Source organism: Drosophila teissieri, chromosome 3L (assembly GCF_016746235.2).
Source record: "Drosophila teissieri strain GT53w chromosome 3L, Prin_Dtei_1.1, whole genome shotgun sequence".
In the NCBI taxonomy this organism is placed as follows: domain Eukaryota; kingdom Metazoa; phylum Arthropoda; class Insecta; order Diptera; family Drosophilidae; genus Drosophila; species Drosophila teissieri.
This window is the reverse complement of record NC_053031.1, coordinates 3,193,372-3,220,978: the sequence shown is the minus strand read 5'-3', so window position 1 is coordinate 3,220,978 and position 27,607 is coordinate 3,193,372. Positions and strand designations below refer to the sequence as shown.

Genomic DNA, 27,607 nt, shown 5'->3' with positions numbered 1-27,607 from the left:
GCACAGCTGTTAGAATTTGACAAAGCTTTCATATATAATTAGGACATGAAATAAAGAATTATGTTCACCGAGTATGTTATATTTAAAAATACAATAATGCCAATACCTTAAGGACCGTTATTGAAAATGGATTTACAAACACTTAAGTTGAGACTCGATCCCGTTCATAAACTTGGCTTACTTTCTGCAGCCCTGGTCTACGTTTTCCATCATTTCCCCGCGACGGTTACACTATTACGCGCCAAATGGCAAATAAACAAAAATTGTGCAATAAAAGAAATTTAGATTTGATTGAGGAACCAACAAGCGAAAGCCATGCAAAGCGGCAGTGCACGGAAAATCTGTTTTGGCCGGAGGACGACGATAACGACAGCTTCTTTTCCAATGCCCAACTGGAGGACTTGCTGGACGGACGGAACGAGGAGCTCTTTGGGACGCAGCCGGCAACAAGTAGTTGCAAGACTACGCAAAGTGGATCGGATGATGGACTGGGACTCTTCGCGGATACATCCTTTCCAAGCACACAGAAGGTTCCACCGAACAGTGCCCCTAAACCTAATGAAACCAGTGTGCCACCAAGTGATAACCATCAAATTGACCTGGCGGACGAGGACAATGCCGACGAGGTGTTTAAGAAAATCAACCTCAACGATCTGAGTATAGCCGAAATGGAGGATATATTCCATGGCGCCGAAGAATTTAGTGAACCCATGGTTCAAAACACACAACTCTTCTTGGACGCAATGTCCTTTAAGAAGCCCAATACTCCGGAGAAGATACTGCCTCCCTTTAAGGAAGATTCCATGTCCTTCATTTCCAAATCTTTGATAGAGGGCATAGTGCAGGGCACGCAGTATGTGACCTGCGAGGAGCTAAAGAACCAATCCATCCTAGATCCAGTTAATTGGGAAACCCAGGCTTTTGCGGACTTCGAGAAGAATAACCAAATTGTAGACAAATTTCCTAGCAAGGGCGAATTCTATGGCCTGCCGGATAAGGTCAAAAAGATGATTCTGGAACACAAAGGCATCAATAGTCTTTATGGTATGACTAATAACGGAAAAGTACGCACGACATTTACCTATTAATCCCGCAGAATGGCAGGACGAGTGCCTGAATCTACCTGCGATCAGGCAGCGCAAAAATCTTATCTATGCTCTGCCCACAAGTGGTGGAAAAACCCTAGTGGCTGAAATCCTTATGCTGCGTGAATTACTTTGTCGCGAACGCAATGTGTTGTTCATCCTGCCATATGTGTCCATTGTCCAGGAGAAGGTCAGCGCCATGTCACCATTTGCAATCGACCTGGACTTTATTGTGGAGGAGTACACGGCCGGCAAGGGCAAGTGTCCGCCTCAGCCGCGTCGCAAAAGACGTAGTCTCTTCATTGCCTCCATCGAAAAGGGAGCTGTTCTAATGGACAGCTTGATAGACGTACAACGTCCTCATGAGATAGGTCTGGTGGTGGTGGATGAGCTGCATTTGATAGGCGAAAGAGGTAGAGGGGCCACTTTGGAGGCTTTTCTTACCAAAGTGATGTTTCTAAATGGTATGTGGATATTTTGTGGTATTTTTTGTACAGAGTAATAGAATTTCTGCTTTTAGCCAATATTCAAATTGTTGGCATGAGTGCCACAATAGGAAACCTCAGCGAAATATCCTCGTTTTTGAATGCTGATGTTTATACAAGGGGCTTTCGTCCTGTAGAGCTAAAGGAGTACATTAAATGTGGTCCTGACTTGATGGAGATTAACTCGTCTGGCCAAACGTTGGAGGAGATATTTGTTCCTAGCCGCAGTGTTGATTACAATGTAAGAAATATTCGCATTAGTCGTTTTAAAGTAGTTGCAGAAACTTCAAGATTTTTTCTACTTTCTATTTGCAGTACAGTGAAGCAGTCAAACGCGCCGATCCCGACCATCTGGCTGGTTTAATCAGCGAATGTGCTCCGGAACACTGCTGCCTGGTTTTCTGTCCCAGTCGGAAGAACTGTGAGAACGTGGCGCTACTTCTCAGTCGTATTGTGCCCAAGCAAAAATTTTTCGAGCATCGCCGCAGCGAGAAGCTTGATCTAATGGATGCCCTGGACAAGATGTGCGGCATACTCAGCCCGGTGTTGGCGAAAACCCTACCCTATGGCATTGCCTATCATCATTCGGGATTGACAACCGATGAGAGAAAGTACATTGAGACTGCCTATAGGTTTGGAGTTGTCACTGTCATTTGTTGCACCTCCACTTTGGCTGCTGGGGTCAACCTTCCAGCCAAGCGGGTAATCATACGAGCTCCGTATGTGGGCCAGGAATTTATGACTTTGTGCAAGTATAAGCAAATGGTTGGACGAGCAGGTCGCGCCGGATTGGGTGAAGCTGGCGAGAGTATCCTGATAGCCCAGAGCAAAGACAACTTGCTGGTCGGTCAAATGCTTTTCTCGCCCATGGATAAGGCTCTAAGTTCATTGGATCAACAGGAGGCAGTTGGACTGCAAGTAAGTTTTAAACTAACGAAATTCACCTAATATCCTTATGGACTTTAAAATCTCGAGAACTAAAACCCTAGAGCTTCTTTCTTATTTTATTTACTATTATGGTTTTACTACTTACAATTACTTACTTATATCGATATATTTTCCTTCAATTGCGATGTTTTTTGGAAAATAGCCGATTTGTATGCAATTTTTGTTCTTGCTGTGACTGACTTGAAAGGTTTTTGAAGACTGAAGAACACAAACGAGAAAGTATGGCCTTTAAATTTACCTGACCAAAGTGACCGCCTCGTAACAACTAGATTATCTCACCTAGAAACGATTTGTGCAATGGTGAAACTATTTTCATTCCATGAAAGGAATAAGTAGGATATAATTTAATTTTATTTATTGACAATTATTTTTTATTTGATTAACCGAAATTACATTATCTCTTTCTAGTCGCTTATCCTCAGCGTGGTTGGTTTGAATTTAGCAGAATGTCGTCGGGATTTGAATCGTCTGGTAAACAGCACCCTGTTGTCTGTGCAGGCCAAATCCCTGGAGGTGGCCGTGGACGAGATCGTGCTCCGTATTCTCCGAGAGATGTTTAAAAATAAAGTGCTGCAGCTTACCGAACCGCCAGCCAAATCCAAGATCAATTCTTCGGATATTATAACCTCGCAGGATGTGAGTCAGGCCAATAGGCCGGCTGGCGAGCGACGTTTGCTCATTGGACAGTCGACCCCATTCAAGCTGACCAATATTGGAAGAGCTGCCTTCAAGGCGGGCATTGACTACAAGCGGGCGAATGCCATTCACAAGGAGCTCAAGCAGGCCCAGCAGCAGCTCATCCTGACCAACTACATGCACTTACTGTACCTGGTCGTGTGCTTTAACTCAAACGAAAGGGGCGACGAGTTGTTTCCGGCAGATGCCAGCATACTCTTTGGAGTTTACACCTCGCTGCCACTGGACTCGCAGGCATTGTTCAAGCAACTTGGGTTTACAGAGGCCCATGCAGCTCGCCTTTTTAAGACGCAGTCGGTACAGGGTCCATTGTCGCTGCAACTGAATCGCCTCTACAAGGTGCTTATTCTGGCCGACATACTGAACCTCCTGCCAATTCCGTCTGTGGCCAGCAAGTACAACGTGGAGCGGGGTACTCTGCAGCATCTAATCAGCCAATCTACTGCAGCCTCGAGTGCCATTGTCCGCCTGTGCGAGGAGCTGGAGGAGTTCTGGTGCTATAAACCATTGTTTGAGCGGATCCTGAACAAAATGGATCGATGCGGCACTTTTGAGCTGGAGCCGCTAATGGAACTGCCGGCGGTTAAGATTGTGAGTAGCAAGTTAATTCCGGTTATTATATAAAAGTATATAGAAATCATATAGTAATTAATTAAACTACTCTTCTAGAATCGTGCCAGACAGCTGTATGCTGCCGGTTTTCAAACCATTGAGGATATAGCCAGGGTGAAACCGACGCACCTAGTGCAGTCCTTAGAGCACATGCCTATCAGAGTGGCCACGGAAATTGTCTCGGCAGCGAAGGTATACATTGTTTTGGATTCTGAAACCCATTTGATTAGCTAATACCGAATTCTTTCCAGATCATTCTGATGAAAAAGCTTGACCACCTGGAAGAGGAAACGGAGAACCTCAAGCACTGTTTAAAAACGTCTGATCAAAATTAGCAGGATGAAAAGACAAGTAAAAACAGTAGCTTTAGTGGGTTTTAAATTTATTTCAGTTTTTGTTTCGATTGTTATGCACTCCGACTTAAGTCTTGCATCTGGGTTCTCTACAACGAACACGATCTCCGACGAAGCTTAATATTATGGACAATTTGTATGCAAATTGCAGTTTTAAATTAACACATTAGGTATTTTTCATTCTATATGTAAATCAAGGACATCAATTCATATTTTCCTTGTTGTTCTGTTCTGCTGGATATTTTATGCAATGCTCTCTGATTAATCGAAGATAATCAAGTAGGAGATAGTTATTTTTATAAACTACTAGATACGAGCTAGCAGACAAATTCGCAAGCTGCTACTATCACGACATTTGAGTATTATACAACGTATATATAAGTGGGGGGTTCAGGACATATATAGCTCATACTGCAAAAATAGCATAAGCGATCGAGGGTAAAATTTAAAAAGGCTTTTCGCAGAACGAACCCAAAAAATTCTCTGATAAAAGTTAGCTGTAGGTTATCATCGGTTATGTTGTTTTTCGGCGGCTATTGCTTCATATGTCCCGAACCATTTCGAATTACGAGTACGTTTTGTGCGGCTAAACGACTAAGGTAGAGACAGATTTGTTTAAGAAGTTGGAGCCGTGAACCAAATTGGAACTCTCCTTGTGTGGGGGAAACTTATTTACAGCTGAAGAAACTGAAATCCAAAGATATGATATCATATGAATATGACATACAAGGACATCAAACTAGAAACGCACCTTATTACAAGCGAACTTTTCAGTAGGCAAAGTCGTCGTAGAAATGCTGGGCAATCCGTCCGCCCAGCGGCTGTTGGCTCCGGCTCACTCCCGACCCGGAGACGGCTCTTCCGCTGGAAGGTCCGCCGGCTGCTCCTCCGGCAGCAGCGTATTCGAGTCGATGTGGACGCGCGGTTTGCGCCGGGACAATAGCCCGCCTGCGTATATCTGTCGACGAGAAATAGGAATCACTATGATAGCTCGCTGGTTGCGATGCGGATGCAGGTGCGGATGCTGAAGCGGATGTTGGTGATTGATACGCTGGCTGATAGGCAAATGGATTATAGGCGGTGGCATATTGCCGCTGCGATTGCTGCTGCTGCTGGTATGGAAGCTGATGCGAATGGGGATGCGGATGCTGGGGCGAGAGCGGTTTCAGCGTGGGATCGAGCGCATCGTTCAATGTCACATCATAGTCGTTCTCGTAGAGCTCGTCGAGATTGAGTTTTGGTCGCTGCGGCTCCACACGCTTGGGCGTGGCGGGCAGCGCGCTGCGAGGCGGAAGAGTCGTTCTGGGTGGACTGGGCGATGGAGGAGCCTCCGCCTCGTCATCTTCATCGCTATCGGGACTTCCTCGCAACAGAGGAGCCCCATGCTCGAGCAGACGCACTCCCGAAATGGTGGAGCCCATGTCAATGGGCGTGCTATCGGTGGTTGGCAGTGGTTTTAAGGCCACACCCACCGGTTGAAGACCTCGGGGCAGATATGGACTGCCGCCCCTGGAGGGCAGGAAAGGCCTCTTGACCACACGTACCGATGAAGGGCGCTGGGAGAAACCAGCGCCAGCGTTTCGGCCGCTCAATGAATTGGCCCGCGATCTGGGTGCTGGTGCTTCCTCCTCGACGGGCTCCACTGGATGGTCGAGCTCCTCTTCGTCCTCCACGATTGGCTTGCGAGGACGTGGTGGCACTGTTGGCTTCCGGGTAGTGGCTTTGGTCCTCAGTCTCTGGTTTCTCAAAGGAGCTGCTGTCGAAACGGGCGCTGGACTCTCCTCGTACTCCTCATCCTCAAAGTCCACATCTGCTGCTGGGGCACGGGACCTGGGAGCCAAGGGACGCTTGCGCTTCCTCAGAGGTTCTGGCTCCGCCGGCTCGTCGTACTCCTCATCGGCAGGCTTCTTATCTGTTACTGGTTTCCGCAACGTGGTTCTGGTGGGCTTCTGCTCTGCGCGAGATGCTGGCGTACGTCTTCGAGGAGTGCTTCGAACTGGAGGTTGTTCGTAGTCCTCCTCCACCTTTTCCTCAGGGTAGTCCTCCTCCTCCTCCTGGGCGCTGTTGGATGGTGCCTGTGTGGTGGCCGTGATCTTTTGCACTGGATAGGAGAACTTCTTCTTTTCATTGATGGGAACAGGCCGAGCAATCCTCGGTGGAGCTCGAGGACGAGCGTAAACGGAGGCGGCTGCCGCCTTCGGAGTGATGAATTCCGTTAATGGCTTTGGTGTAGTCTTCACTTTTTGGGGCGTCTGCTCTTCGGCGGCCTCTTCCTGATCCGCACCGTTGTAGGGTTTTTCATATTCATCCAGGTCATCCAAGGCGGATGATGGAGTTGTTCTTTCCTTTTCAATACGCCTCCTTCCCAACGGACGATCTTCATTAAAGCTGCGCCGTTCCTCCACGCGACCTGGTTTCCTGGACGCTATCTTGCTGCGACCACCCGTTCCTGCGGTGGGTTTTCCTCTTGGTCTCTTACTCGGCCGCTCGTCATAGTCCTCCTCCAGCGGCTCCTCCTCATCGCGGTAGCGATTCCTATTGCGCCTGATGGGTTTCTTGGGCTCCGTCCGCTTGTCCTCGTACTCATCGTCGTACTCCGGCTCCACTTGGGGCTTCCGTTGGCGTGGTCTTGGCTTGGGCCGACGTACGGGTCGCTCCTCGTAGTAATCATCCTCGTACTGATCCTGGTCCTCATAGTAGTAGTCATCGATCGGTCTGCGATTGTAGGGTCGTCTCAGCGGACGCTGTGGTCTCTGTGGGCGACGACGAGGTGCAGGAGGTTGAGTGGGTGGCGCTGGTGTGGTTGTGGTACTCGTCGACGTGGTAGTGGTGGCCATATAGAGCTCGTCGTTCCTGCAGAGAGATGCGAATAGGTTCAGATTATTCACTTAAGCTTGTACAGAGGCTAATAATCGTGGCTATAAAGAGATGGCCATTTAAGATTACTGAAATAATGCAATAATTTAACATATTTGTTTTATTTCATTTATTTTAATCATCTGCGATTTGTCATAATTAAGATATGCTATTTAGATATGCAAAGCTGCAAAAGTGTGGCTCGCTTTGACTCGTTAAGGGGAGGAAGTCCCCGGAGGAAGTCTCACCTGTTCCAGTATTTCTGGGATCCCTCGCAGTCCACATCGGATGCAAAGTGGCAGATGAAGGTGCGCTGGTCGAAGGCCGTGAAGTTGGCGCACAGAAAGTCGTGTCTTATGCCATAGACGCAGTGGTGGTAGATCTGCAACGAGTCCAACTCTGGTTAATCACATTTGGCCATAACTAATCCGCCCTGTTAGCCATCGTTTAGCGCTTCTTCTTGCCCGCTTTTGAGGTCAAGATCGAGGTGCAAACAAGTTTGTGTTTTCGGCGTCACGTCGCCAGTTGAAAAAGAGAAATTGCTGGCCAGGCGCAGAGGGATTGGCTTGGATTGGGTTGGGTTGCCATGGGTTGGCATGGGTTGGCTTGTGTTGCGCTTGGTTTGTCTAGGCATGATGACCAATTATGTTACGTCGTTGCTGCCCAGACAAGGTCACGCCGGCTCGCTCACCTGACACTTGTACTCGATGGAGGCATAGAAGCCGTCGTGCAGCCCCTCGCACTTGAAGTGGATCTCGTCCATGGGCGGCACGGTGGACAGGAATGGATAGGTCGACAGGTTGTAGCTGTGCAAGAGGATAGGAAGGATATGCTAAGTACGTTGATGGTTGATTTGTACAAAGAAATACATCTGCAAAATACTTAAACCAAAACCATGACAAATGACTTAAAGACAGCGGGGTTTCCAATGAAAAAGTTATTCCGTTTTTAATTGCTTTAAAGAAGTTTGGACACCTAAAAACGTTTTGCCTTTATGGGCTACCATAATAACCCATAACCCATCATTAACTTGGATGATCGTAAAAGTCAGGTAGAGTGGTAATCGCTTGACACCCATTAACGATTTTTACCTGTTCTCCCTTAGATTTTACATAAAAAGTATGCACAAATATTCCAGAAGGACTTGGAAACCTTTCTTACCCTCTCAGTTCCCTGGGCAGATTCGGATCCCAGATGTAATCGATCTGCGGGATGCCAGTCAGCTTGGAGTTCTTCGACAGAGTGCCATTGTCCGACTGCAAAAATGCGTGAAAAGGTCAGTGGGTCAGTGGCTGAGGCAATCCCTTCCAGAAGCCAACGTCTCACCTTGCTACTGTCGCCACCATCTCCGGTGGGCACTGGCTGCTCCTCCTCCACTTCCTCCTCCTCGACGGCCGTCGCTTCCGTCGTGGTGCTGGTGGTGCTGCTCGTGGAGGCGGGAGTCTTGGCAATGGACACCTTCTTGAAGGGCAGAGCGGCATCTGTGGAAGCCAGCAGGCTCAGCAGCAGCACTGCATCGAAAGGGAAACGAAGTTTAAATTAATTAAAACTTCACAGTTGCCCCCAATTATGTTACATAACACATCAAGGATTGGTATTATGTCATGGTCCGGTTCGAACAGCAAGATTAAGTGGTTTCTTGTCCTTCGATTCGATCCGATTTAATTTAGCTCACCTGTTGCTGTCATTAACAGCCAGCCTTTGGCTTTTTCCATCTTGAAGACTTCAGTTCTCTGGTGGTTTGGTAACTGAAATGAAAAAAGTACAACAAATTATGGGTATTTCTGAGTTTCGGACACACCCACACACCTTTGCGGAAGATTAATGTTCTCTCGAAGTCGTTGAACGAAGTCGTTCTAAAGCTAACAGCAAACAAAAGAAATCCCATTGAGTTGTAAGCTCGAGGGTTCTGGATTGAAAATTATCTTGAATATCTTATATCTCATCTTGGCATTCAAATCACGTGCCATGATTAACGCTACTTTCCGTGCTTGTCATTCAAGTCGGGAAGGGTTTGATTCTATATTAAGCAGGGAACCATCACCTCATGCAGAAATGCATTCTATGGTTGTAGAAAGTGTTCCTGGCTGAACTTTTGTATTTGGTTGGCTTTTCGATTTTCTTCTCCGCCCGTTTTGGCCAAAGAGGAGTAAGTAAGTAAGTAAGTGAAACGTAAGTTAATAGCGAAAAGCTGATTCAAAAGTGCGGCTTCTTTTCTCCACAAATCGATCAATTAACTAATGCCATCAGTGCAAATTTCGCGCACACACTAATTGTGCACACTTTGATCAGCTTCACTTTCCGATTTCCGTCTCGGGTGTCGAATGTTGTTGCATAATTAGGTTTGGACGCCTTCAATGTCACTTCGCTGGGCTTTGGCTTACGTAAGGAGAGCGATTGGTTGGTTGGGCGAAATTGGAAGGGTGGTGGTCAGCGCACTGGCAAATAAATAAGTAAATACCTCGACCACATAATAAACACAAAGCATAACTATACCCAATTGAAAAGCGAGCGAGGGGAAAAAATACTTTCATTTCCAATGCGTTTTTTCTCCGGCAAATTAAATGCAAAACGTTGGCTTGGGGAAAAGATCATTGGAGCATTGTAATTTGGCAGTCGATAGCAGCAGTTGAATGCAATTTGTTTCGTCCAAAAGGCATTTTTATTGTGCATTGTTCGAGCGGAGTCTCCTTGGACTCGCACACGGGGCGTATACTTGATGGGCATTACGGATGGGCGAGGAAGCTCCTCCTTCTTCTCCTTCTCCTCCTTCACCTGCCTTTCTGCTTGTGCATGGCACAATTTTGGTGCTCAATTTTAGTGGCCATAAGCTCAAAGATTTGCCGATCACACCCCGTTTTGGTGCTGTTGTTTAACCAAAAAGTGTGTCGTGCATTTTAAGTGGAGATTTGATTGGGTTTGATGTCTTACGGCCTGGCTTATTGACTGTTTGCCAGTCTGTCTGTGTCTCCCAGCTGGTTTGCACTTTTTGACATTTTGCCCGACTGTGTGGGCCGAGTGCGCAGATAAATATCTGACTAAATATGATAATGGTTTTGCTTTTTACACAGATAACAACTTTGATGTTGAAGGCAGCGAATGCGTCAACGAATGCCTCAGACGAAATGTCAAAAGGTTCTTGAAAAGCGCACAAATGATTTGGATTGTACTTTCAGATCTTTTCGGTGGGCGGCTTGTGCATTGTTTAATTGTTGATTCTGGCCTTGGGGCTTAGTTTTAACCTGGTTTTTAGTGGAAACATGAATATGAAGTGGTTAGCAGTGTTTCAATTTTATTACTCCAGCCTTTTTGTGTATGCCATGGCTTAGAAGCCGTGCCTGTCTCAGATCTCTGCTAATTTCTTAATCTGACCAAAATACGGAAACACATGAACCAGGTTCACCCACAGGCCTACACATCCATCAACTTCGGTACACCTCTTCCCATTTGTTTCATTTATAGCCCAAAAGTAAAGGTCAGTTGAACAGGTGAACAGATGTCTTTGGGTTTCGGTGATAAATTGCCCTGTGCTAAACGAAATGAGTTTATGGCTCTGTTTCTGTGTAGCCACCTAATTCACATAATTCGCATTTAGTACAGCGCATTGTTAATGGAATATTAACTTATTAATTTCCGACGTCTAAGCTTTTACAGCCCACGGAGAAATCGGAGAGGCGAGACAATAAATGATGTCTCGAAAAGTCGATGCCTAGCTGGTCTGATTGTCTTGGCCAAGTTCAAATTCAAGGCTAAGCACGATGACAAACACCGGTGAGTTGTTATTATTTTTGTAGCTGCCTTTGTTTCGGAACTAATTGATGAATCTTTGAGTCTTGTGTGTTCGACTGCACAAAAATAACAAGCTTAAACGGAAACAATAAAAAAATCGAGATCTGGTTTAGGAAATTTATTTTTAATTTGCCCAAAAGGCTTTTCAAACAATGTATTCGATTTTTAATAGAACATTTGCATGAAATACCCATCATAATGGCAAAACTTTTCCTTGAAACTTTGCAAATTTTTCCATCTGTTCGGAGATTCTCTGACTTTGAATTGTATTTTTTTTTAAACAATAAAAGGCGCCTAGAACCAAAAGCAGCGAAGGTTTCGCTACACGCAGACACAATGAGCAATTAAATTTAAGTTTTATAATTTTGTATCATTTTATTGCCTTGTTGTTAGATGCATCATGGCCGTAAGCAAAATCGTCTGGAGGCAAACTCTCGTTTTCGTTTACATCTCAATGCGTGCATACTCGTATTTCGCTAATAAATTTCTTCGACGTCAACAACGAGTTTTGTGGACCGAAATTTATAACCCAAGTGGTCGCAATCCGGTTGCACGATAGAAACAGAAGTCGGTGCTCGTTTTTTTTTTTGTTTTTTGTGTGATTTCAGTCTCAGTCTGCCATCATCTCTCTTAGCCAGTTGCCAGCTGGCCAATACAAGTTGCTGGCTGTCATAAGAAATTAGCATCTTTATAGGATGTTATGAGAGCTTCGCTTTTGGGCACTTTCAAGGTCGCCTCTTTTTTCTGTGGCTTTTCGCTGCAGTGCAGACTTCACTTTCATGGCTCTGAATGCCACGAAAAAGGTAAAGGTATTTGATAATTTCGAATATGTGTGAATCATTTTACGGCTCACTTGGTTTTACGGTTGCAATGCCTTTAATAGTCGTTTAGTTTTATGAATTATTAATGGAACGGTGTGGGTTACTAGTTCACAGGAAGGGGAAGCTTATTCTTGAAGAGTTAATTCAAATCAACGGAGCATAAATTGTGTTAATTATAATTTGTTTCGACTGTGACTAACGGAAATATTTGCATTGTATTCCTAAGAAGGTTTTTCAAACACTTTATATTCATGGTATTCAACCAATATCAGTGTATAGCTAGAATGCGTAAAAAAAATCTGAATAGTATAAAAACCATTCTGAGAAACGCTGTGTTTTGTTAAAAAAGATCTGAATCGATTAAAGTTCAAGCAGTTCCTAGAATTGAAACACTAACCAAAACTAATGAAATCATGACGTTGCTTGTATTAATTATTATTTGTCTTTTTTACATTGCTTGCCGCTTTGACAATTTGCTAGATATTCTGTGAGGAAATTTCCGCCGCAGCTAATTACTATTATTTCTCATATCTATAACCCAAATCTGTGATGTACATGGGCTCCATTAGGAGCTTTTCTCGGCTTTTCCTCGCCTTTTTGCATTGCACAGCATCTTCATGCCGCAGATTAGTTGGCCGCAAGTGAAAACAGATTTTCCTTTTTTTTTTTCTGCCACACACAAATCAAAATCAATTTGTGTTTGTTTTAGTTTTTCAGCTGAGTTTTGTTTTGGTGTGCATTTAGTAAAGCTCCTCGTCAAATGGGTTTAATCGCCCATTCCGGTTGGCCAACTTTTCACTCTGACCCGAACATGGCCAAGAGTTCCCAGTTCAGTTCCCAGACCCCAGACGCAGCAGCCAAGTATTATTTAACTTCTACTCGGTGGCAATTAGGCAATGCTAATTGTTGAGTTTCTTAATTGTGGAAAACTGCGAGCGGCTAGAAGAGTGCGAGGCGAAGAAATGGAGAGTGAAAAGCGCCAAATAACTGGATGAAAGTAAAATTTCAAAATTTCATTTGCTGCTTGTGGCTGCTGGTGAGTGGTTTTTGTTGTTGCTGATACTGCCGCTGCTGATGATGAAAGTAAAATCTTGGCTCAGTTATGTTGGCCATATTCGATGTTGCTGCTGTTGTTGTTGTTTGGTGAAGATGCGCAAACCATTTGAGCGCCTCCTCACTCACACAAAGACCAATAAAAATGGTAACTGCAAATTTCAGGGGGCTTATACGTGTATCTTTTGTGGCCAAAAGAGTAGTTGGGAGTGGGGGGAGGTGAACATCTAACAATGTACAAGGCGCAGAGAAATAATTAGCAACGCCTGAGATCATTTTTGTACTTTTGTGTTGGCAAAACGCCTTTTTGGCCCTGAGAGTTGCTGAATTTGCAGCACAGCAAGAAATATGATTGTTGTAAGCAAAATAAGTTTAGTTTTCTTAAATATATTAGCACGTTTATTTCCCATTTCTGAGGTATATTTTCAACATTCACATTTCAGATTCAGTTCTTCTACAAGAAAGTTTAACTACTAAATCTACTACTTAAGCAAGATGTTCGAAAACATCTAGTTTAAATAGTTTTGCATGGTGAACTAGGCAATGTTTTCTTTCGGTGTAGCAGGAAGGGTGTTTAAATGGCTGTTTTGGGGGCCCTCGAGGTGTTTCACTTGTAGATAAGCTCCGAAGAGCCCTCTAACAAGCGAATGCAAATTTTCCAACTCACCTCTTTTCAGTCGATCCAAATTGTGTTGGTTGTAATCCAAAAAAGGGTTTTAATGTTTTTGCATTGGTTTTCAATGCTTCTGTTGATTGTTTTCCAAATGTTTGCAGCTGATTTGTGTGAATTTAACGCGTTTCTTAAATGAATAATAAAAATTGTAGCCCCATAAAAGTTGGCACACACACACGAACGCAAACGCACGCAAAATCACACAAAGGCAAAATGCATTTATTTATTTTTTCTATGCACTGGTGTTAGTGCTGCACTTTTCCCTGTGTGTGTGATTGAGCCTGTGCTTGTGTTGGTGCACTTGTGGAAATTTAGTATTGTTTTTTGCCTGATTTTGTAACTGCCTTTGCGGTTATCTCTGTTTGAAAGCAGCCATAAGCGATTACTGATTTTCAGTAATTTTATGCACTATTTTTTGTTTGTTTGTTAAGCACTATAGCTAACTTGTAGCTTTATTTGGGCATTTTCCATAGGATTTGTATTCACTTCAATTTATATAATTTAGCCAGCTCTCTCACGCACAACGACACCCGTGTGTAGTGTGTATATAGTGTGTTTATATGGCTAGACGACTGGTCACGCCCACTTACTTAGAGACCAGCTGTGCTGGCTGCCGTTCACCTGGCTGACCGCTTGCAGACTGAAATTGCAGATCGTATTGGCCAACTCGGAGTTGGCATAAAATGGGAATTCGGCTGGCTTTTGCGTTTGCCATTGCCTTTGCTTTTGCCGTTGCCGTTGCCACTGCTGTTGCCATTGCCTTTGCCGTTGCCGTTGCCTTTGCTTTTCCATCGAAAGCTCATCGCTCGCTAATTTTGGTCCGTCTGCGGCTCTGAAAACGGGTTTATTGCCGCTTCGATGCCGACTTTGCGCATGCGCAGCACGTTGTCCCCGAATGTTGGAGAGCCGACAGTCCACAGTCGAGATTCGGATTCGAGAGCCCAGAGGCCCCACAAGAAATCCGGAGCGGATTGGAGCAGTGGAGCTCTCCAGGCCGAGCTTTGCTCGCCTCCGTCTCTGACTTTGTCCATTTTCCTCTGCCCAACATTCTGCAATCGGATTGTCTTTGCATTTGTATTTACTTTGCATTTGCCTGTGTCTTTGCCTTTGGCTTTGCTGACTTTGCTGACTTTGCTCTGCTTTTGGAGCATGCTGCTCACTTGGCGGTTGTCCGATAATCGGGCTCAACAGGTTTATTGATTAAGATTGCTCAGACCTTTTTCTCGATTTAATTTCTTGCAAAATGTTTGAAAAAATGTAACAGAAATTAATATGGGTCTATGGGAGCAGTTGGCGGAGACATTTAATGATATATTTAATGCAATAACTTATAAGACCATAGGGACTTATGTACATGTATGCATTACATAGCATCTTAAAAAAGTCAATTAGTCCAATATCAAATTCATATTAGATTCCGCAGGAATGATAATCGAAAAGAATCAATTTCTCAGAAAATACCATATTAGTATATTATAATCTAACATTGATTCTATTTATTTCTATTAATAGTATAGTTATATAATTTTGGTACATAATATTTACAACGTTTTAACAAACAACTTTTGTTTTGGATATTTCCAAAACTGACGAACACCTTCATTATTATTAAGTTGCACTTTTAAAATTTTCGTTATATATTTTGATATATTTTTAACTCGCCTGAGATTACTTAATAAATCGAAAATTTTCGTTATATATTTTGATATATTTTTAACTCGCCTGAGATTACTTAATAAATCGATCGTAATCCATTATCGATTTGCCAACTAATATGCCTGTGTGCATTACTTATTTTCAGTGCCCTAAATGCTTTGCTTTCTTTCATTTCCTCAACTACCGCGGTGACCGCAATGACATAATGGTAACAATAATACGGCCAAATTACGGTTACGGTTCAATTAATGAACCGCGTTGGCCCAAAACGAGCTGAAGCCGTTGGCAGATGCCAACGCATTAGTCACAAAATACGGACCCTCCTCAGACTCGGCTCAGACCCACAATAGTAAATAAACAAAAATTGTTTAAACGCCTCATGAATTATTGCGCATACGCCGCGTGGTCCGCTCGTTCGAGTGCCTCGCTCCGTTTGGCAATTAAACGCTGGCCGCGGCACTTGGTCAAGACTGCACTTTGGGCTGGAAGTGTGTTTTCATTGACCGAAAAGCACAGATCAAAATTCAATATTCGCTTCGAATGCAAAAGAATGCAAAACTCTTTTCATCTCCTCATAATGGAATCAATCAAGCTCCGTTTACTGTGGCGCATGGTTTGTGTATCTCTGAGCCGCTTTGTTACGTCACTAAGTACTGCAGCTTTGGCTTAGAGTACACTGCGAACAATTGCGAGTGGTGGTACGAGTTATTAGAATATTCGAGCCAAGTGAAGTTATGCTGCACAATGCCTTTGAAATCTTTCCTACCCAATTAATCTTCTTAATCCCTAGACTGTTTTCTAATTGACATCTTTTTACTTTTTCCATTTTGGAATAAAGGCTTATATAAATATTTTCAAATAAGAAATAACTTTTTTCCCTGTGCAGTGGCAGTAGCAGCAGCCTTAATAGCAATAATGCTGCACTGCATCTGCGCTCGTTCCGCATGTGAAAGTTGAATTCGAGCACTGAGCCCGGCTCAAGCGAGCTGAACTCCACTTGGCCCGTCTGGGTATTCAAATTGGAATAGAGCCTGGCTCAACTCGGCCTGGAGTAAGTATCTGTATCTGTATCTGTATCGGAATAGGTGAGTGTATCTGTAGCACGCGGAATTGTCGAGTGCTTTATCGCCAGCGGCGTGTGCCTTGTGGCTCACATCTCACAGCTAGTTACGTTCAAAGTATCTGCATCTGTATCTGTATCTGTGTCTGTGTCCAAGTCACTGTATCTGTATCTGTATCTGTGTGAGAATGGGAGCACCGTGTCGCCCGGCTGTTTGTATGTGTTGAGTTGTGTGGGTCGAACCGAACGGTTTGTTGAACCGGTATTCCACATTTGTTGCAGGTAGCACTCACTAGCAACAACGATATCACAACGTGTTGTAACTACTACTTAACTGGTCCACAAAAACCACCGACAACAAGCGATCGATCAATAGATCCATAGCACACTATTGCCAGGTATTTTGGATGTGGCTGATAACAATTCGATTTCGTGCCAATTGCACTTGTTCGGAAGGGGTGGTCCGCGATAACTATAAACTATTAACTTTTAATTACAAATTCATGAATATAAATGTTTCCCCTATTTTATTTACTGTAACATATATGTAATTGTTATAGGTCAATTAAAGCTATTGAGTTTTGTACTAAAACTTGCGAGCTGTTTTCCGATTTTTAAGTAGCCGTATGCAATATGTTATTGAACTTTAGTAAACTTTGTTGCTTGCGACTTCTGCATTATAATCCATTACCAGAAATTGCGATTTACCTACGGAAATTTGCAATTATAATTCACGAAGCAATAAAAATCCAGAAGTGGAAAAGCTGAATAAAAAAGCAATTAAAATAAATAAACACACACTACGGAAAAGTTCTTACATTAAGGCTTTAAATGCAACTCTTCTCCTTTGTTGTTTAACTTCAAGGAGCAACAATTTTGAATCTTTCACGTAAATGAGCACTCTGAAGAACTTTTTAAAAAGGCCATTAAGATTTCAGTTTATATGGCACTTCCTTAAGTGCCACTGCTGCAATGGAAATATATTGTGGCAACTTCTTGCGGTTCTGTTTGTAATTAGCCCAAATTCATGAAAACCCAACCCCAAAAGCGAGTTTGAGTCATTCTCATTTGCTTGCCCAACAGAATCGAATGTAATGAACGATTTTGATACCTTATTGTGCTCGCTCACATAAGAAAAAAAAGCAGTTCAACTTGTTTTTTACAGCTCCTTATTGTTATTGTTTATTACATATAAAGATTGTGTTTACCCTGCAGCTTTTGCTTTTATTTTTTCTTGCTTAGTTTTGTTTTGTATTTTCTGTTGTTAAATGCAACTGGTTCGATTTTTACATTCTCTTGACGGGAGCCTTGAGTTGTGGCTGCCTGAATTGAATTGCAATTCCGCGAAAAAGCCAGCGATTCAGCTGTGCGATTGACCTTGGCAAGTGGGTTCAAGTCGGGTTCCAGTCGCTTAGAGGATGAAAAAGTTCACCACGAAGCGAAACACCTTGCTCAGCGTGCTATTCGATTCGGGTCGCTCGGGGGATTCCTCTCTCAGTTCGGCACCTTCCACCAGATGGGCGTCCAGTTCGGCCTCCAATTCGGCACCGTATCGCAGTATGTACCACTCGGCCAGGAAGTAGATGACCAGCGTGATCAGTGCAAACTTGACGTAGATCTTGAAAATGTCGAGTATGTGGAGGAACAGCTGATGCAGCAGCTCCATTAGATCCATTATGGCGGCCCACGTTGCGTATACTTAATGCAAAACTATGTCTCTATCTTCGGTGTGTTCGGCGTGTTCAGAGTGTTCGTGGGGTTTTGCGATTTCCGAAATGAGGTCGTTTGTGGTTTGTTGTCTGATGTTGGCTCTATTATGCAATCCAAGCTGCTAGTCCAAACTTATCGAGCTGATGATGCACATTTCGCTTTCGGCCGCTTGACTGATGTCGCCTCATTTGCATTTGATCGCGTTAATGATCGCGGCACAAAAGTGCGTGTATTTTGTCTGTAGATCTCTTTCGATCTCTCAATGGTCAGCCATTGGCCATTGAGCACTGGGCATTGGGCGCCTTGATTATGCTAATTTCTTTTGGGTCATTGGGTATTATCGCTGCGGTCGGCCTTTCTTACACCTTTCTTCGCCGTTGTCTCAGACCCCTAAAATGGCTTCCTGTAAATACAAATTTCGTTTTAATTTGATTGGAAATTAATTTGATACACACACAAAGCCGAGCGGAGGGTAAACAAATTGGATTGCGAAAAAGTGGTTCGAAAATGGGAGCACTAGGTGTGATCGACATGGGATCGTATGGAGATTTCATGCTTGGGGCAGGTCGGATTACTTAATTAGCATGGAAAATGATTTTTTGGCTAGATTGAATATTTCGATGGAGATAGATAAGTGTGTGTTGGCTGGGAAACCAGATCGAATTTGTCAGTTTGGGCCTTGGCTTTTGGGCAGAGATGTTGTAATAAGCTATAAATTATAATGCAAAGACAGAATAATAGGAAAAGTAGTGGAGTTTATGAATAAAACAAGTCACAAATGGAGAGACAGCATGGAATGGAAAACAGTATAGCAAACAAGAAAGCCTCTTTACCATATTTCACGCAGAAAAATCAAACAACCATTAACAAAGTGATCGAAATGGCAATCTCCCAAAATAAACATTTAATCATATTTGCCAAAGCGTTGGCCTCATCAAAAGAAATCAATCAAATGTTGGAAATAATCAAAGCCAAAGAAATAATCAAGTTCAATTCACTTCACCTCCGTTTTGGCCCTGATAATGAACCAATTATCGTGCTTTAATTTATTGGGAGATTAGTTTCGAATAGTTCAAAGATCGGTCAAAATGGCAGCCACTTAAACCCTAATTGACCCTGTTTGTGTGTTTTAAAACTGCTTATAAACCTAAATTGAAGACAAGCCGAGACTAAGGATCTGCTGTCAATTGGCAATCAGGTTCATTATTAGAGTTAGATGACCCCCTTTGGAGACTACGCCCCTGCCAGCTGCCACTCGTCAGCGGGCAGATCGACAATTTCGAGACGGAGCCAAGTCAAAACTGGCCGGAGATTGCATCTCTTGGATTTGAATACACTTGACAATCGCTTAACGCAAACCGACTTAACCTTAGCCAAGACGAGATGTTCGAAAAACCCAGTGGGGTGAGGAGTCGGAGGAGTCGGAGGAGTTGGAGGAGCAGTCTCCTCTTCGGCAACTCGATAATCGCAGCCATTATACTAAGCACACAAATCAACTTCAACTTGGAGGAGAGCCGTTCGCAAGACGCCTCGCTGCTGGAGCACTCGGAAAACGAGCCGCAACGAAATGTTTTGCATTAATTTCAAAACGCATGCGAAACAGACGCAACATATTTAAAAGACAGGAAAAAAACGCCAACTGCATTGGGCAGAAAAAAACGAAAACCAGTTGCAAATATGGCATACAGAGTGGATAGCCTTCGTTTCTGGGAAGGATTGCGATCTTCCCAGCCGATTGGCAACTGTCCAAGCTGACCTGTCGCACCGGCAGAGTCTCGAGAAGATTCGCCTCCCAAAGTGGGCAAGAAGATTTCGCAGAAGCCACCTCTCCACATCACCACCACCACGCAGACGATGAGTTGGATCTGAGTTGGATGAGTTGGCTGCTGCGTGGATCTACCGGTTTTTCGAGATCAGACCCAGACACCTTGAAAGACCTTCTGACATTTGCGAATTGTGTACGCGTCTCTCTTTGGACACTGGTCACTCGCAAATGCCCTTTCCAGGTAACATAAATCAGTGCATCACACATTTTTGTACATTTAAAAGTACCTTTTTTTTGTTTGGTCAATAAAATTTGGTACTATCCATGAATATTGTACAATCTGAAGCTAAAAACCTTTTTTTTATATGCTTCTTTAAAAGTTTTCCCTATTTTAATGGAACATATTGTTTGAAGAGCATTGAAGTTTCGTGAGCAAAATACAGCATCCCTTGTGGGCAAATGAATTGAATTTGCGCAATTTATTGAAGCCATTTTCAACATCATGCAGTCGAGTTAATTAAATAATTTCTCGTTTGGCACCGCCTTCGTAGATTTTGCATGAAATTCGCGTCACACTGTAAATTATTTAGTTGCATATTAATTAGTGGACACTTCCAGCAAAGCGTAACAAAGAAACAGCGAGAAAAGCCAAATATTGTTTAAACCACTTACATAATGCAAATGGTGTTAACTTGACTCCAGTTACCAGTTCATCGTTGTCTTTTTTCTACGTTGTTTTTTGTGTATTTTTTTTTGTTTTTTTTTTTTGGCCAGCCAGCCCATTAAAAAACGTGAACCGAAATGTGGGGACAAACAAATGTGGGTGAATGGTCAAGAAAAGTAACATTTTGTGATTTATAATTCCCAGCAAACGAGGGGCGCACCGAAATCGGTGTCACACTTTGTCCCTCTTTCGGTTAATGACTGAAATTGAAATAGACTTTTAATTAGGCTTCTCGGTTTCGTTTCGCTTTGCTTTGGATTGGATTGTTTTGGATTGGGCTCTGTTTTGGAATCGGCGTTTTTGAATTGGTTTTCATTTGCCTGTAGACGCGTTATTTCCGCATCAGTTGCAAACGGCCTATTTCTTATGCACGTACCACTGCCATTGCGTAGGAGTACCATATGTACCTATATACATATATCTACCTATATATATAACATATATAATTACCGCGATTATTTTGCCTCTCTGTACGCGGAAATGAAGGCTCAATCCCCCGTTGTGGCACCCAAACTGAAAACTTGAACTACTTCTTCGATTCGAGCTCACTTTTTTCCACTTATTCAAATTCCGCTGGGCGATCATGGAATGGATAACGATTATGTTTGAACGAAGTGTTACAGTGCATTACTCAAGTTTTCAACACCTCTTTGTTTTGGGATAATATTTGTAGATTTTTCTGTTTTTTAGTAGTTATTATTAGATTTGTGCAGACAAACAATCGTTGTCAGCTTGTTATTTTGAATGCAATATAATGCGTGTTTTGCTCCTTAAATATAAATATTTCTATTGCCACATATCTCAGACGATCTGTTATGATCCCAACACACCCACATTTCCTATGAGACCTTTGCTGGGGATGCTAATCCGGTGAAGGGCGATTAGCTAACTCATTACGAATGTCTACTAACCACTGTCTGCTTCCTTTTCTCATTTCAACGACACAGTGAACCACCATTCATTTCACCATTTTCCATTTAGGCCGCGTTTGTGTGCATTTCCCCAATTTGCTGCTGTTTGTACTCCCATTGTAGTTGGAAGGCGGACAAAGGCTTTATCATAAGATCATTTGTGGGGCGGCGAACTCACCGCATTATTTATCCATTGCTCGGCATCATCGCCTTATCAAGTCAGTAAACAATATAAACAATATAAAACACAAACGGACGCCAGCACATACAAATATTTTTGGACAGTTTTCGGGCTTCTTCTTTTTGGACGGATCGAAAGCTATATACCATATGGCTTCCAGCTGATTGCTGTCAAGTTGAGCTTTAAGAAGATTTCGTGTGCGAGTGGGACAACTGGCATTCATATCGCAGTAAGAGATCGCGAAAAGCTTTCCTTTGAAGCGTGGATGCTAGATTTAAATCAATAAATTCAGCACAAAACCTACACATTTCCATAATTAATAATTTCCCTTTGTTTTTAAATATTTCAAATCAGTTTTCCCAGTTTCTCGACTGCCTGCTTGTTTTTTTTTACTTTAACGAACTAAATTTAAGTTGCTAAAAGCTCCACTGAAATCTTGTAGCAAACAGCTCTTTTCTGCCTTAAAGCTCTTTAAGTCAGTATAGCATTTCCTTTTGATCTTAGTCAGCAATTTATGTTAATGTTTATTTATGTTTTTTACGTTCTTAGTCTACGAATTTACCAATGATAAACATCTCACAGAACCATTATCTCTAAAATCTTCTTTATGTTGTATTACTTTAGTTTTCTTCACATCATTCTTGCATTTATCTTATAAAGAAATTAAAGGTGTTCCGAGTTCAATTTCGCTTCCTCTAAGGCAACCCATTCCTCCAGGTATGGATATATATACCACTTGGCTACGGCATTCAACATAACAACTCCAATCCTCTCCAGCGGTCTATTGATAAACACCAACTTGAAAAGCAAGAAAGCCCATAAAGGAAAATCGGGCAAGAGCAGGAAATACAGAATGACATCTATAGCCAGCATATAAAACATCATTTTGATAACTTGTGCTATACGGACCACTAAAAATGAATGAAAGTTGATTTTAAAAAATATAGCTTAATGTGTGCTATTTGTACATACCGCTAAAAGTGAAGTAAACAATACGATGCGGCTCAGAACGACGAGATTACTTTGAAAATTGACTTTGTAATCGGTATCGAAAGCTCCAAAATTTGAAAAGCTTAGTGCAAGTGACCGAAAAAGTTGCTATGCAGATCAGCCAATGAATGAAGCATGAAGTTAAAAATAGGAGCTGAAATACAATGCAAACATATTCAAATTTACTACATTTCTGTAACAACATACATTTAAGGTGTATCCATTTGTTTGTAAGCAATTTGGAATTTATTTTATTTTACTCCACTGCAGTGGATGAGTGCACTGCTTAACTGACCGAAGTTGACAAAAATGTTTTTGTTTTTTTAAGAAAACTGTTTATGCCCGCAAGAAGGTGAACATAATATTATTATAATGGGAATTATTACAATATTTTGGTACTGTTTCATGGAAGGTTTAACTTAAGTAACATCCGTCTTCGTTTTTAACAAATTTATCTTCAAATTCAAAATGTTGAGAGCTCACATTCAAAAGCTGAACGATTTCCCACTCACCTGAACTGCTTTAAACCAAACCTTTAAACTCGATTGAAAACCACTGAACAAAAAATCAGTTACTTTTTAAGATGTATTTTTATTTTGCTTTTGTGCACATCACAAGCAATACTTTTCTTTACAAATTTTAAATGAAAGGGGTTGTGTGTATTTAACAATGAAGGGTATGTGATTATGCTTTAACATATATACAACGGGTAAATTTTGGGTAACATTCAAAACATTCAGATGGAAGTTCGCCAATTTGGGGTCGCATTTGTGTGACAACAACATCGAGAACAACGAGTATAAAGCTATGTTCACTCATTCGATGGCCTCGATTATTTCATATTCTTCATCCAAAGAATGATCATAATCGATATTGTATTTGTTCTTGATCTTGCTCTTGTAATCCTTGAGCTCCGCGTCGTTTTCGAATTTATTCGTATTATATCGCTGTTTGCCTCTTGAGCTGCTGCTGTTGCTGTTGTTCTTCTTGCCGGATTGAGGGGTATTGTGAGTGCGGTTCCTAGATCTAGTTTGGTTGCTTTCCCTATCTCTATGGTTTACGCTACTAGGCTTTGATTTTCTTTCGCTATTTTTACTAGAATTGTGTTGCTTCTGATGTTGCTTGTGTTGCTGTTGCTGCTGCTGCTGTGATGATGAGTATGACGATTGAGGATTGGTACTTGGTGTGGTAAATCTCATGCTACCTCTAAAGCTATTTTTGGTCATTTTACTGTAGTTGCTGCTATCTACGATTCTATTGCTGCTGTTGATTCCGCCGATTGCCGTGTTGCTGTTGATTGCTTGATGTCGCTGTTGCTGCTGTTGCAGTTGCTGCTGCTGCTGCTTATGCTGTTGCTGTTGCTTTTGAAATTGCCGCTGTCTTCCGCCGCGCTGTCTGGTTCCGTTTGCTGTCCCAATCTTATACTCATCATCGGCCTCATATCATACTTCATTCTGCTGCTGCTGGCGCTCTGGGATGCGATACAGTTCGTCGTTGTTCTGGTAGAGTTGCTCCGATCCCTCGCAGTTCACATTCGACCACCAGTCGCAGACCCTGACCGCCTGGTTGAATACGGTTCCATTGGGACAGAGGAAGGAGTACTGATGGCCCGAGTGGAGGCACCAGTGCCAGACCTAAGATCACGTTCATATAGTTTATACATCTACTGAGTTTTATTGGACCTCACCTGACAACGCGTCTCTGTATCCGCATAGTAACCCGGCTGGCGTCCCTGGCAATTGAAGGCTAGACCCTTTGGCACGGAGTCGTAGGCGGGGTAATCCTCGCCAGCAGTGTAGCCATCGATTTGCTAAGGAACATGAAATCAAGCATTTATACTGGGACTCTTTTGAAAGCAATAACATATAGATGAATCAGTGAAATTCAACTCTTCACACCTCTGGCCCCATTTCGAAACACTTAAAACGCAGTAAATAGAATAAATAATAATGCAGTTAAGAGTGATTCCCTCGCACACCAGATATACACCACATAAAATTATGACTTTGTGGATCGCTCGTGTGAATTATCCCAGCGCAGGCAGCGCAGCGACCTTCAGTTGTGGGTGGCAGCATGGGTGGGGGTGGTGGCACATGTGGCTGGCAAACATTGCCCAAGCGCAGCAACAAAATGAACTCTAAACAATAACAAATTACAATTTAAAACAATTGCCACACAAACCGAAATTTAAAATGCAAAAGCTATAGCCGAAAAAAAGGCTGTCGAAAAAAACCAACAAAAGAACCAGCGAGTGTTGAAAATTGTGCACTTGCAACAGTTGCAAGTAATTGGGGGCGCAAACAGAGGTGGTGCGGGGAGGGGGGGCCATGTGACAACCGACTGTCAATCTCATGCGTAGGAAACCATGAAAAGCCGAAAAGTGCAAAATAAAACAATAAAACTCCGGCGGCTTCAGCACGGATCACAACACACCACGTATCGAAGCTGGAGGAGATGCGATTCTTTTGTGTCGATCTCACTGGGGAACCATCCATCTGGGCCAAGCATCGCATCCATTGGTTCCAGCCTCATTTGAGCGCCAGTGTGTTGCATCTTCGTTTGCTGTCTATCTTGATCTTGCCTCGATTTCTTATCCCATTACCCATTGTTGCCGCTGCTACGCTCGAATAAATCTCTCTCCCTTTTCAGGGGGTTAAAGTTGCCGCCGTTGGCGCTTGTCTATTTGGGTTAATGCTGAGCTTATGCTAATTGAATACGTTGGGACAGGGCAAAGTGATTGGCAATGTGCAGCACATTGATGGGGTGGGAAAAAGGCTGAGCAGCAGGGGGTTTCTTCATGGGAAACGTTTGGAAGTTTATGGGCATTTCAAAAACATCTCAATCAAGGATCTTATGGAGCTTTAAGCATAAAGTTATTACTTCAGATACAGGTTACCAAATACCAAACGAAATCAATCCCAGTTTTGCCAACTTCTTTGGAAATAAGGTACATTTTACATCAACAAACACCATATTGAACAAATATACACTTATTTCCCGAAGTGCAATTGCAACAAGTATGCACCTTCCACTCCAGTCCCATTTCGATTGCATTGCAAATTCGAGCTGCCTCGTTTTTCGGTTCAACTTTTCTCAATCACTTGCAATTTTCACGCTAATAACTTTCCAGGGGCTTTTAGCATTTTCAGCGGCAACAAAAGACTTAAACAACAAACTATATGGACCGCCCATTGCCTTACTAACCCAAAAAGCGGACAAGATGCCACTCTCGACAAAAGCCCCGCACACCATCAATTATTACCCTCCACTCTCAACCTTTGCCCAGTGCAGAGCAGAGCAGACCAGACCAGACCGTTTTCCTTTAAATACCAACCCGCTAAGCCAGCCGAGATGGGCCACGGCAGTTACAGCTGGAAAATGGTTAATTTTCCCTGCATTTTCCCTTTATTTCTGTTTGGCGAGCGCGCGGCTGAGGGGCCACCAAGGCTAATTGATAATGCAACACAGCGGAGAGTGCCTCAAATGGTGGAAAGCGAATGTTGTTTCCCCTTTTTTTTTTAGCTTCCTGACTAGGATGCACTTACAAAATGCTATTGTAGCTATTTAAGTGAGTAAATATTAGTGCTGAGGACAAGATCTTAAATACAAGTTCTAACAAGAAAATACTGGTTAGACTTACGTAGGAAATGGACAGTTCCTTTTAAAAGATCAGTAAATGTATTAAAGTATCGCTGCACAGTTAGTGTATTTAAATTAGGGAAGCCAAAACCCACGACGACACCTTTTTAGGAAGAGGCGTCCCCTATTTTGAGGCAGCTTTGGGTTCACCTTTCTCTGTGTGTTTCTGGCTAAGACGTGAGAAGTTGTCTAACACTTTGGCAGACAGGTTGTCTGCATCGTGTGTTCGCCCCTCTTCCCCTTGGGAGCCCCGAATCTACTGCCGCTTCTTCTGGCTTTTTGGCCTCTTCTTGCAAAATGGCATGCTGCATGAAAAGAAGATGGCCAGAAGGGTGAAAGGGGGCCACAGGCGCTTTTTTGGGCTGTTTTTTTAGAGCTAGGCAACAATTGTAATTGTTGCTAGTGTTGCTGGTGTTGCTGTTGTTGCTGGTGTTGCTGTTGTTGCTGCTGTTGCCGTGGCTGCAACTTTGCGTGGGAGTTTGTTGTTGCTGGCGTGCCGTTGTTGTTGCTGGTTAAGATCCCTATCGAACAAGAGACAAATGGTGTGCGCAATCTTTTTACTCGGAATGAATGTAGGAAATTATCTCAGATGACACTTTTTTGTGTGCTGCTGCGGCTGCTGCTGCTGCTGTTGCTCATGTTGATACAGCAACGATGCAGACGAATGGGAACAGACGCGGCCAATGAAGTTGTCAAATCAATGTTGGCCAAATTATTCAATAAGCCATTTCCCAAGCTCATAAAAGGCCCATGGAAAAATAGCTATTTTCCATGATTGCGGCCCATAAAAGCGATTCAAAAGGCAAAAGGGTATTGTGATGTTTTGTGGCGTTTTGCTCTTTTGGGTTTTTCGATATCAGAGTTCGGGATCGGGATCGGGATTGGGAAGAAGACGACTCCACTTACCCCATTGACACAGTTCCCTGCCAGCATTGAAAACAGTCCGAACACGACTATCATAATGCAGGCGCTCCACTGAAGATGCTGCTGCCGTCTGTGTTGCTGCTGCGGTAATTTGTTCGCTGCTGTTGTTGTGGCTGCCATGATGTCTGTTGGTTTTTTTGGCTTTTGGGTTTTTTTTTGTAAATTTTTCTTTTGGTAATCCGTAATTTAGATGTGATTTTTTCCTATCTAAAAGATACAAAACGAAAATCGATAGAAAACGAGTCGAGTGGGTTGATGTTATTAATTTTCTGCGCGCAGCATAATTTCGGTCGGAATTTTTTAGAAAGGAAACATCTTCTCTTTCTTGGCTTATGCGGCATATAATTAGATTTTATATCTAAATGTTTTCTATAGTCGGACGAGAGGAGGCAACCGCAATTGCTAATGGACAATCGAGTATTGCTGACGGCGATGTTGCAGCTGCTGCCGGTTGCATTCACTTTTTGTGCCCGCGGATTGTGTGCTTCTAATGGATCTTAATTGATAGTAACTCGAGTCGGTTAAGTCGGGGCTAACGATATTGCGTTGGATTCTTGTTTAACACATTGTTCGTCGTAATTTGGTTATTTCAGTACACGCTTTTTATAGAAGAACATAAAGGGGCTGTCTGTTCAATCTTTTCACCTTGTGGCATTCAAAATTAATGTAAACTTAG

The 27,607-nt window shown here is 42.9% G+C and overlaps 5 protein-coding genes across 8 annotated transcripts; 1 reads left to right on the top strand and 4 right to left on the bottom strand.

The window, feature by feature from the left end:
• The first annotated feature begins 225 nt into the window (after window positions 1-225).
• On the top strand, window positions 226-4,211 carry LOC122617389 (helicase POLQ-like). Its single transcript, XM_043793233.1, has 7 exons — window positions 226-1,044; window positions 1,097-1,549; window positions 1,606-1,811; window positions 1,886-2,488; window positions 2,927-3,805; window positions 3,884-4,018; window positions 4,078-4,211. Exons 1-7 carry the CDS (start codon window positions 246-248, stop codon window positions 4,159-4,161), a joined length of 3,159 nt encoding a protein of 1,052 aa, XP_043649168.1. The 5' UTR covers window positions 226-245; the 3' UTR covers window positions 4,162-4,211.
• Window positions 4,199-14,030, bottom strand: LOC122617390 (proteoglycan 4). Of its 4 annotated transcripts, XR_006325949.1 has the most exons (10): window positions 13,962-13,997; window positions 13,366-13,498; window positions 8,711-8,783; window positions 8,362-8,546; window positions 8,197-8,291; window positions 7,727-7,841; window positions 7,284-7,417; window positions 5,724-7,032; window positions 4,931-5,137; window positions 4,203-4,866 (listed from the first exon to the last, which is right to left on the bottom strand). XR_006325949.1 is itself a non-coding variant. In XM_043793234.1 (9 exons), the coding sequence occupies exons 3-8, from the start codon at window positions 8,748-8,750 to the stop codon at window positions 4,950-4,952; spliced, it is 2,652 nt and encodes an 883-aa protein (XP_043649169.1). In that variant the 5' UTR covers window positions 8,751-8,783; window positions 13,366-13,498; window positions 13,962-13,997; the 3' UTR covers window positions 4,199-4,866; window positions 4,931-4,949. The 4 variants fall into 4 exon arrangements, 3 of the variants coding, with proteins under 3 accessions (XP_043649169.1, XP_043649170.1, XP_043649172.1); XM_043793234.1 differs by having other exon boundaries at window positions 4,199-4,866; window positions 4,931-7,032; XM_043793235.1 differs by lacking the exon at window positions 13,366-13,498 and having other exon boundaries at window positions 4,199-4,866; window positions 4,931-7,032; window positions 13,962-14,030.
• Window positions 14,031-17,239: 3,209 nt separating this feature from the next.
• LOC122617007 lies at window positions 17,240-21,513 on the bottom strand. Its single transcript, XM_043792639.1, has 2 exons — window positions 21,376-21,513; window positions 17,240-18,200 (listed from the first exon to the last, which is right to left on the bottom strand). Exon 2 carries the CDS (start codon window positions 17,760-17,762, stop codon window positions 17,499-17,501), a length of 264 nt encoding a protein of 87 aa, XP_043648574.1. The 5' UTR covers window positions 17,763-18,200; window positions 21,376-21,513; the 3' UTR covers window positions 17,240-17,498.
• Window positions 21,514-21,965: 452 nt separating this feature from the next.
• On the bottom strand, window positions 21,966-22,454 carry LOC122617946. Its single transcript, XM_043794010.1, has 2 exons — window positions 22,351-22,454; window positions 21,966-22,289 (listed from the first exon to the last, which is right to left on the bottom strand). The coding sequence occupies exon 2, from the start codon at window positions 22,261-22,263 to the stop codon at window positions 22,042-22,044; it is 222 nt and encodes a 73-aa protein (XP_043649945.1). The 5' UTR covers window positions 22,264-22,289; window positions 22,351-22,454; the 3' UTR covers window positions 21,966-22,041.
• Window positions 22,455-23,183: 729 nt separating this feature from the next.
• LOC122617673 (probable serine/threonine-protein kinase dyrk1) lies at window positions 23,184-27,051 on the bottom strand. Its single transcript, XM_043793618.1, is given in 3 exon segments — window positions 23,184-24,002; window positions 24,056-24,178; window positions 26,914-27,051. Coding segments are annotated over 3 exon segments (1,080 nt in total).
• Window positions 27,052-27,607: the final 556 nt, after the last annotated feature.

Bases quoted from the DNA above. Each gene is read 5' to 3' on its own strand.
- LOC122617389 (XM_043793233.1), top strand. From the start codon at position 246: ATGGCAAATAAACAAAAATTGTGCAATAAAAGAAATTTAGATTTGATT. The intron at 2,489-2,926 runs GTAAGTTTTAAA...ATCTCTTTCTAG, and splicing joins AGGAGGCAGTTGGACTGCAA to TCGCTTATCCTCAGCGTGGT. The intron at 4,019-4,077 runs GTATACATTGTT...AATTCTTTCCAG, and splicing joins AAATTGTCTCGGCAGCGAAG to ATCATTCTGATGAAAAAGCT.
- LOC122617390 (XM_043793235.1), bottom strand. From the start codon at position 8,750: ATGGAAAAAGCCAAAGGCTGGCTGTTAATGACAGCAACAG. The intron at 8,547-8,710 runs GTGAGCTAAATT...CTTTCGATGCAG, and splicing joins GCTGTTAATGACAGCAACAG to TGCTGCTGCTGAGCCTGCTG. The intron at 7,842-8,196 runs GTAAGAAAGGTT...CCTCTTGCACAG, and splicing joins CTGCCCAGGGAACTGAGAGG to CTACAACCTGTCGACCTATC.
- LOC122617007 (XM_043792639.1), bottom strand. From the start codon at position 17,762: ATGGATCTAATGGAGCTGCTGCATCAGCTGTTCCTCCACATACTCGAC.
- LOC122617946 (XM_043794010.1), bottom strand. From the start codon at position 22,263: ATGATGTTTTATATGCTGGCTATAGATGTCATTCTGTATTTCCTGCTC.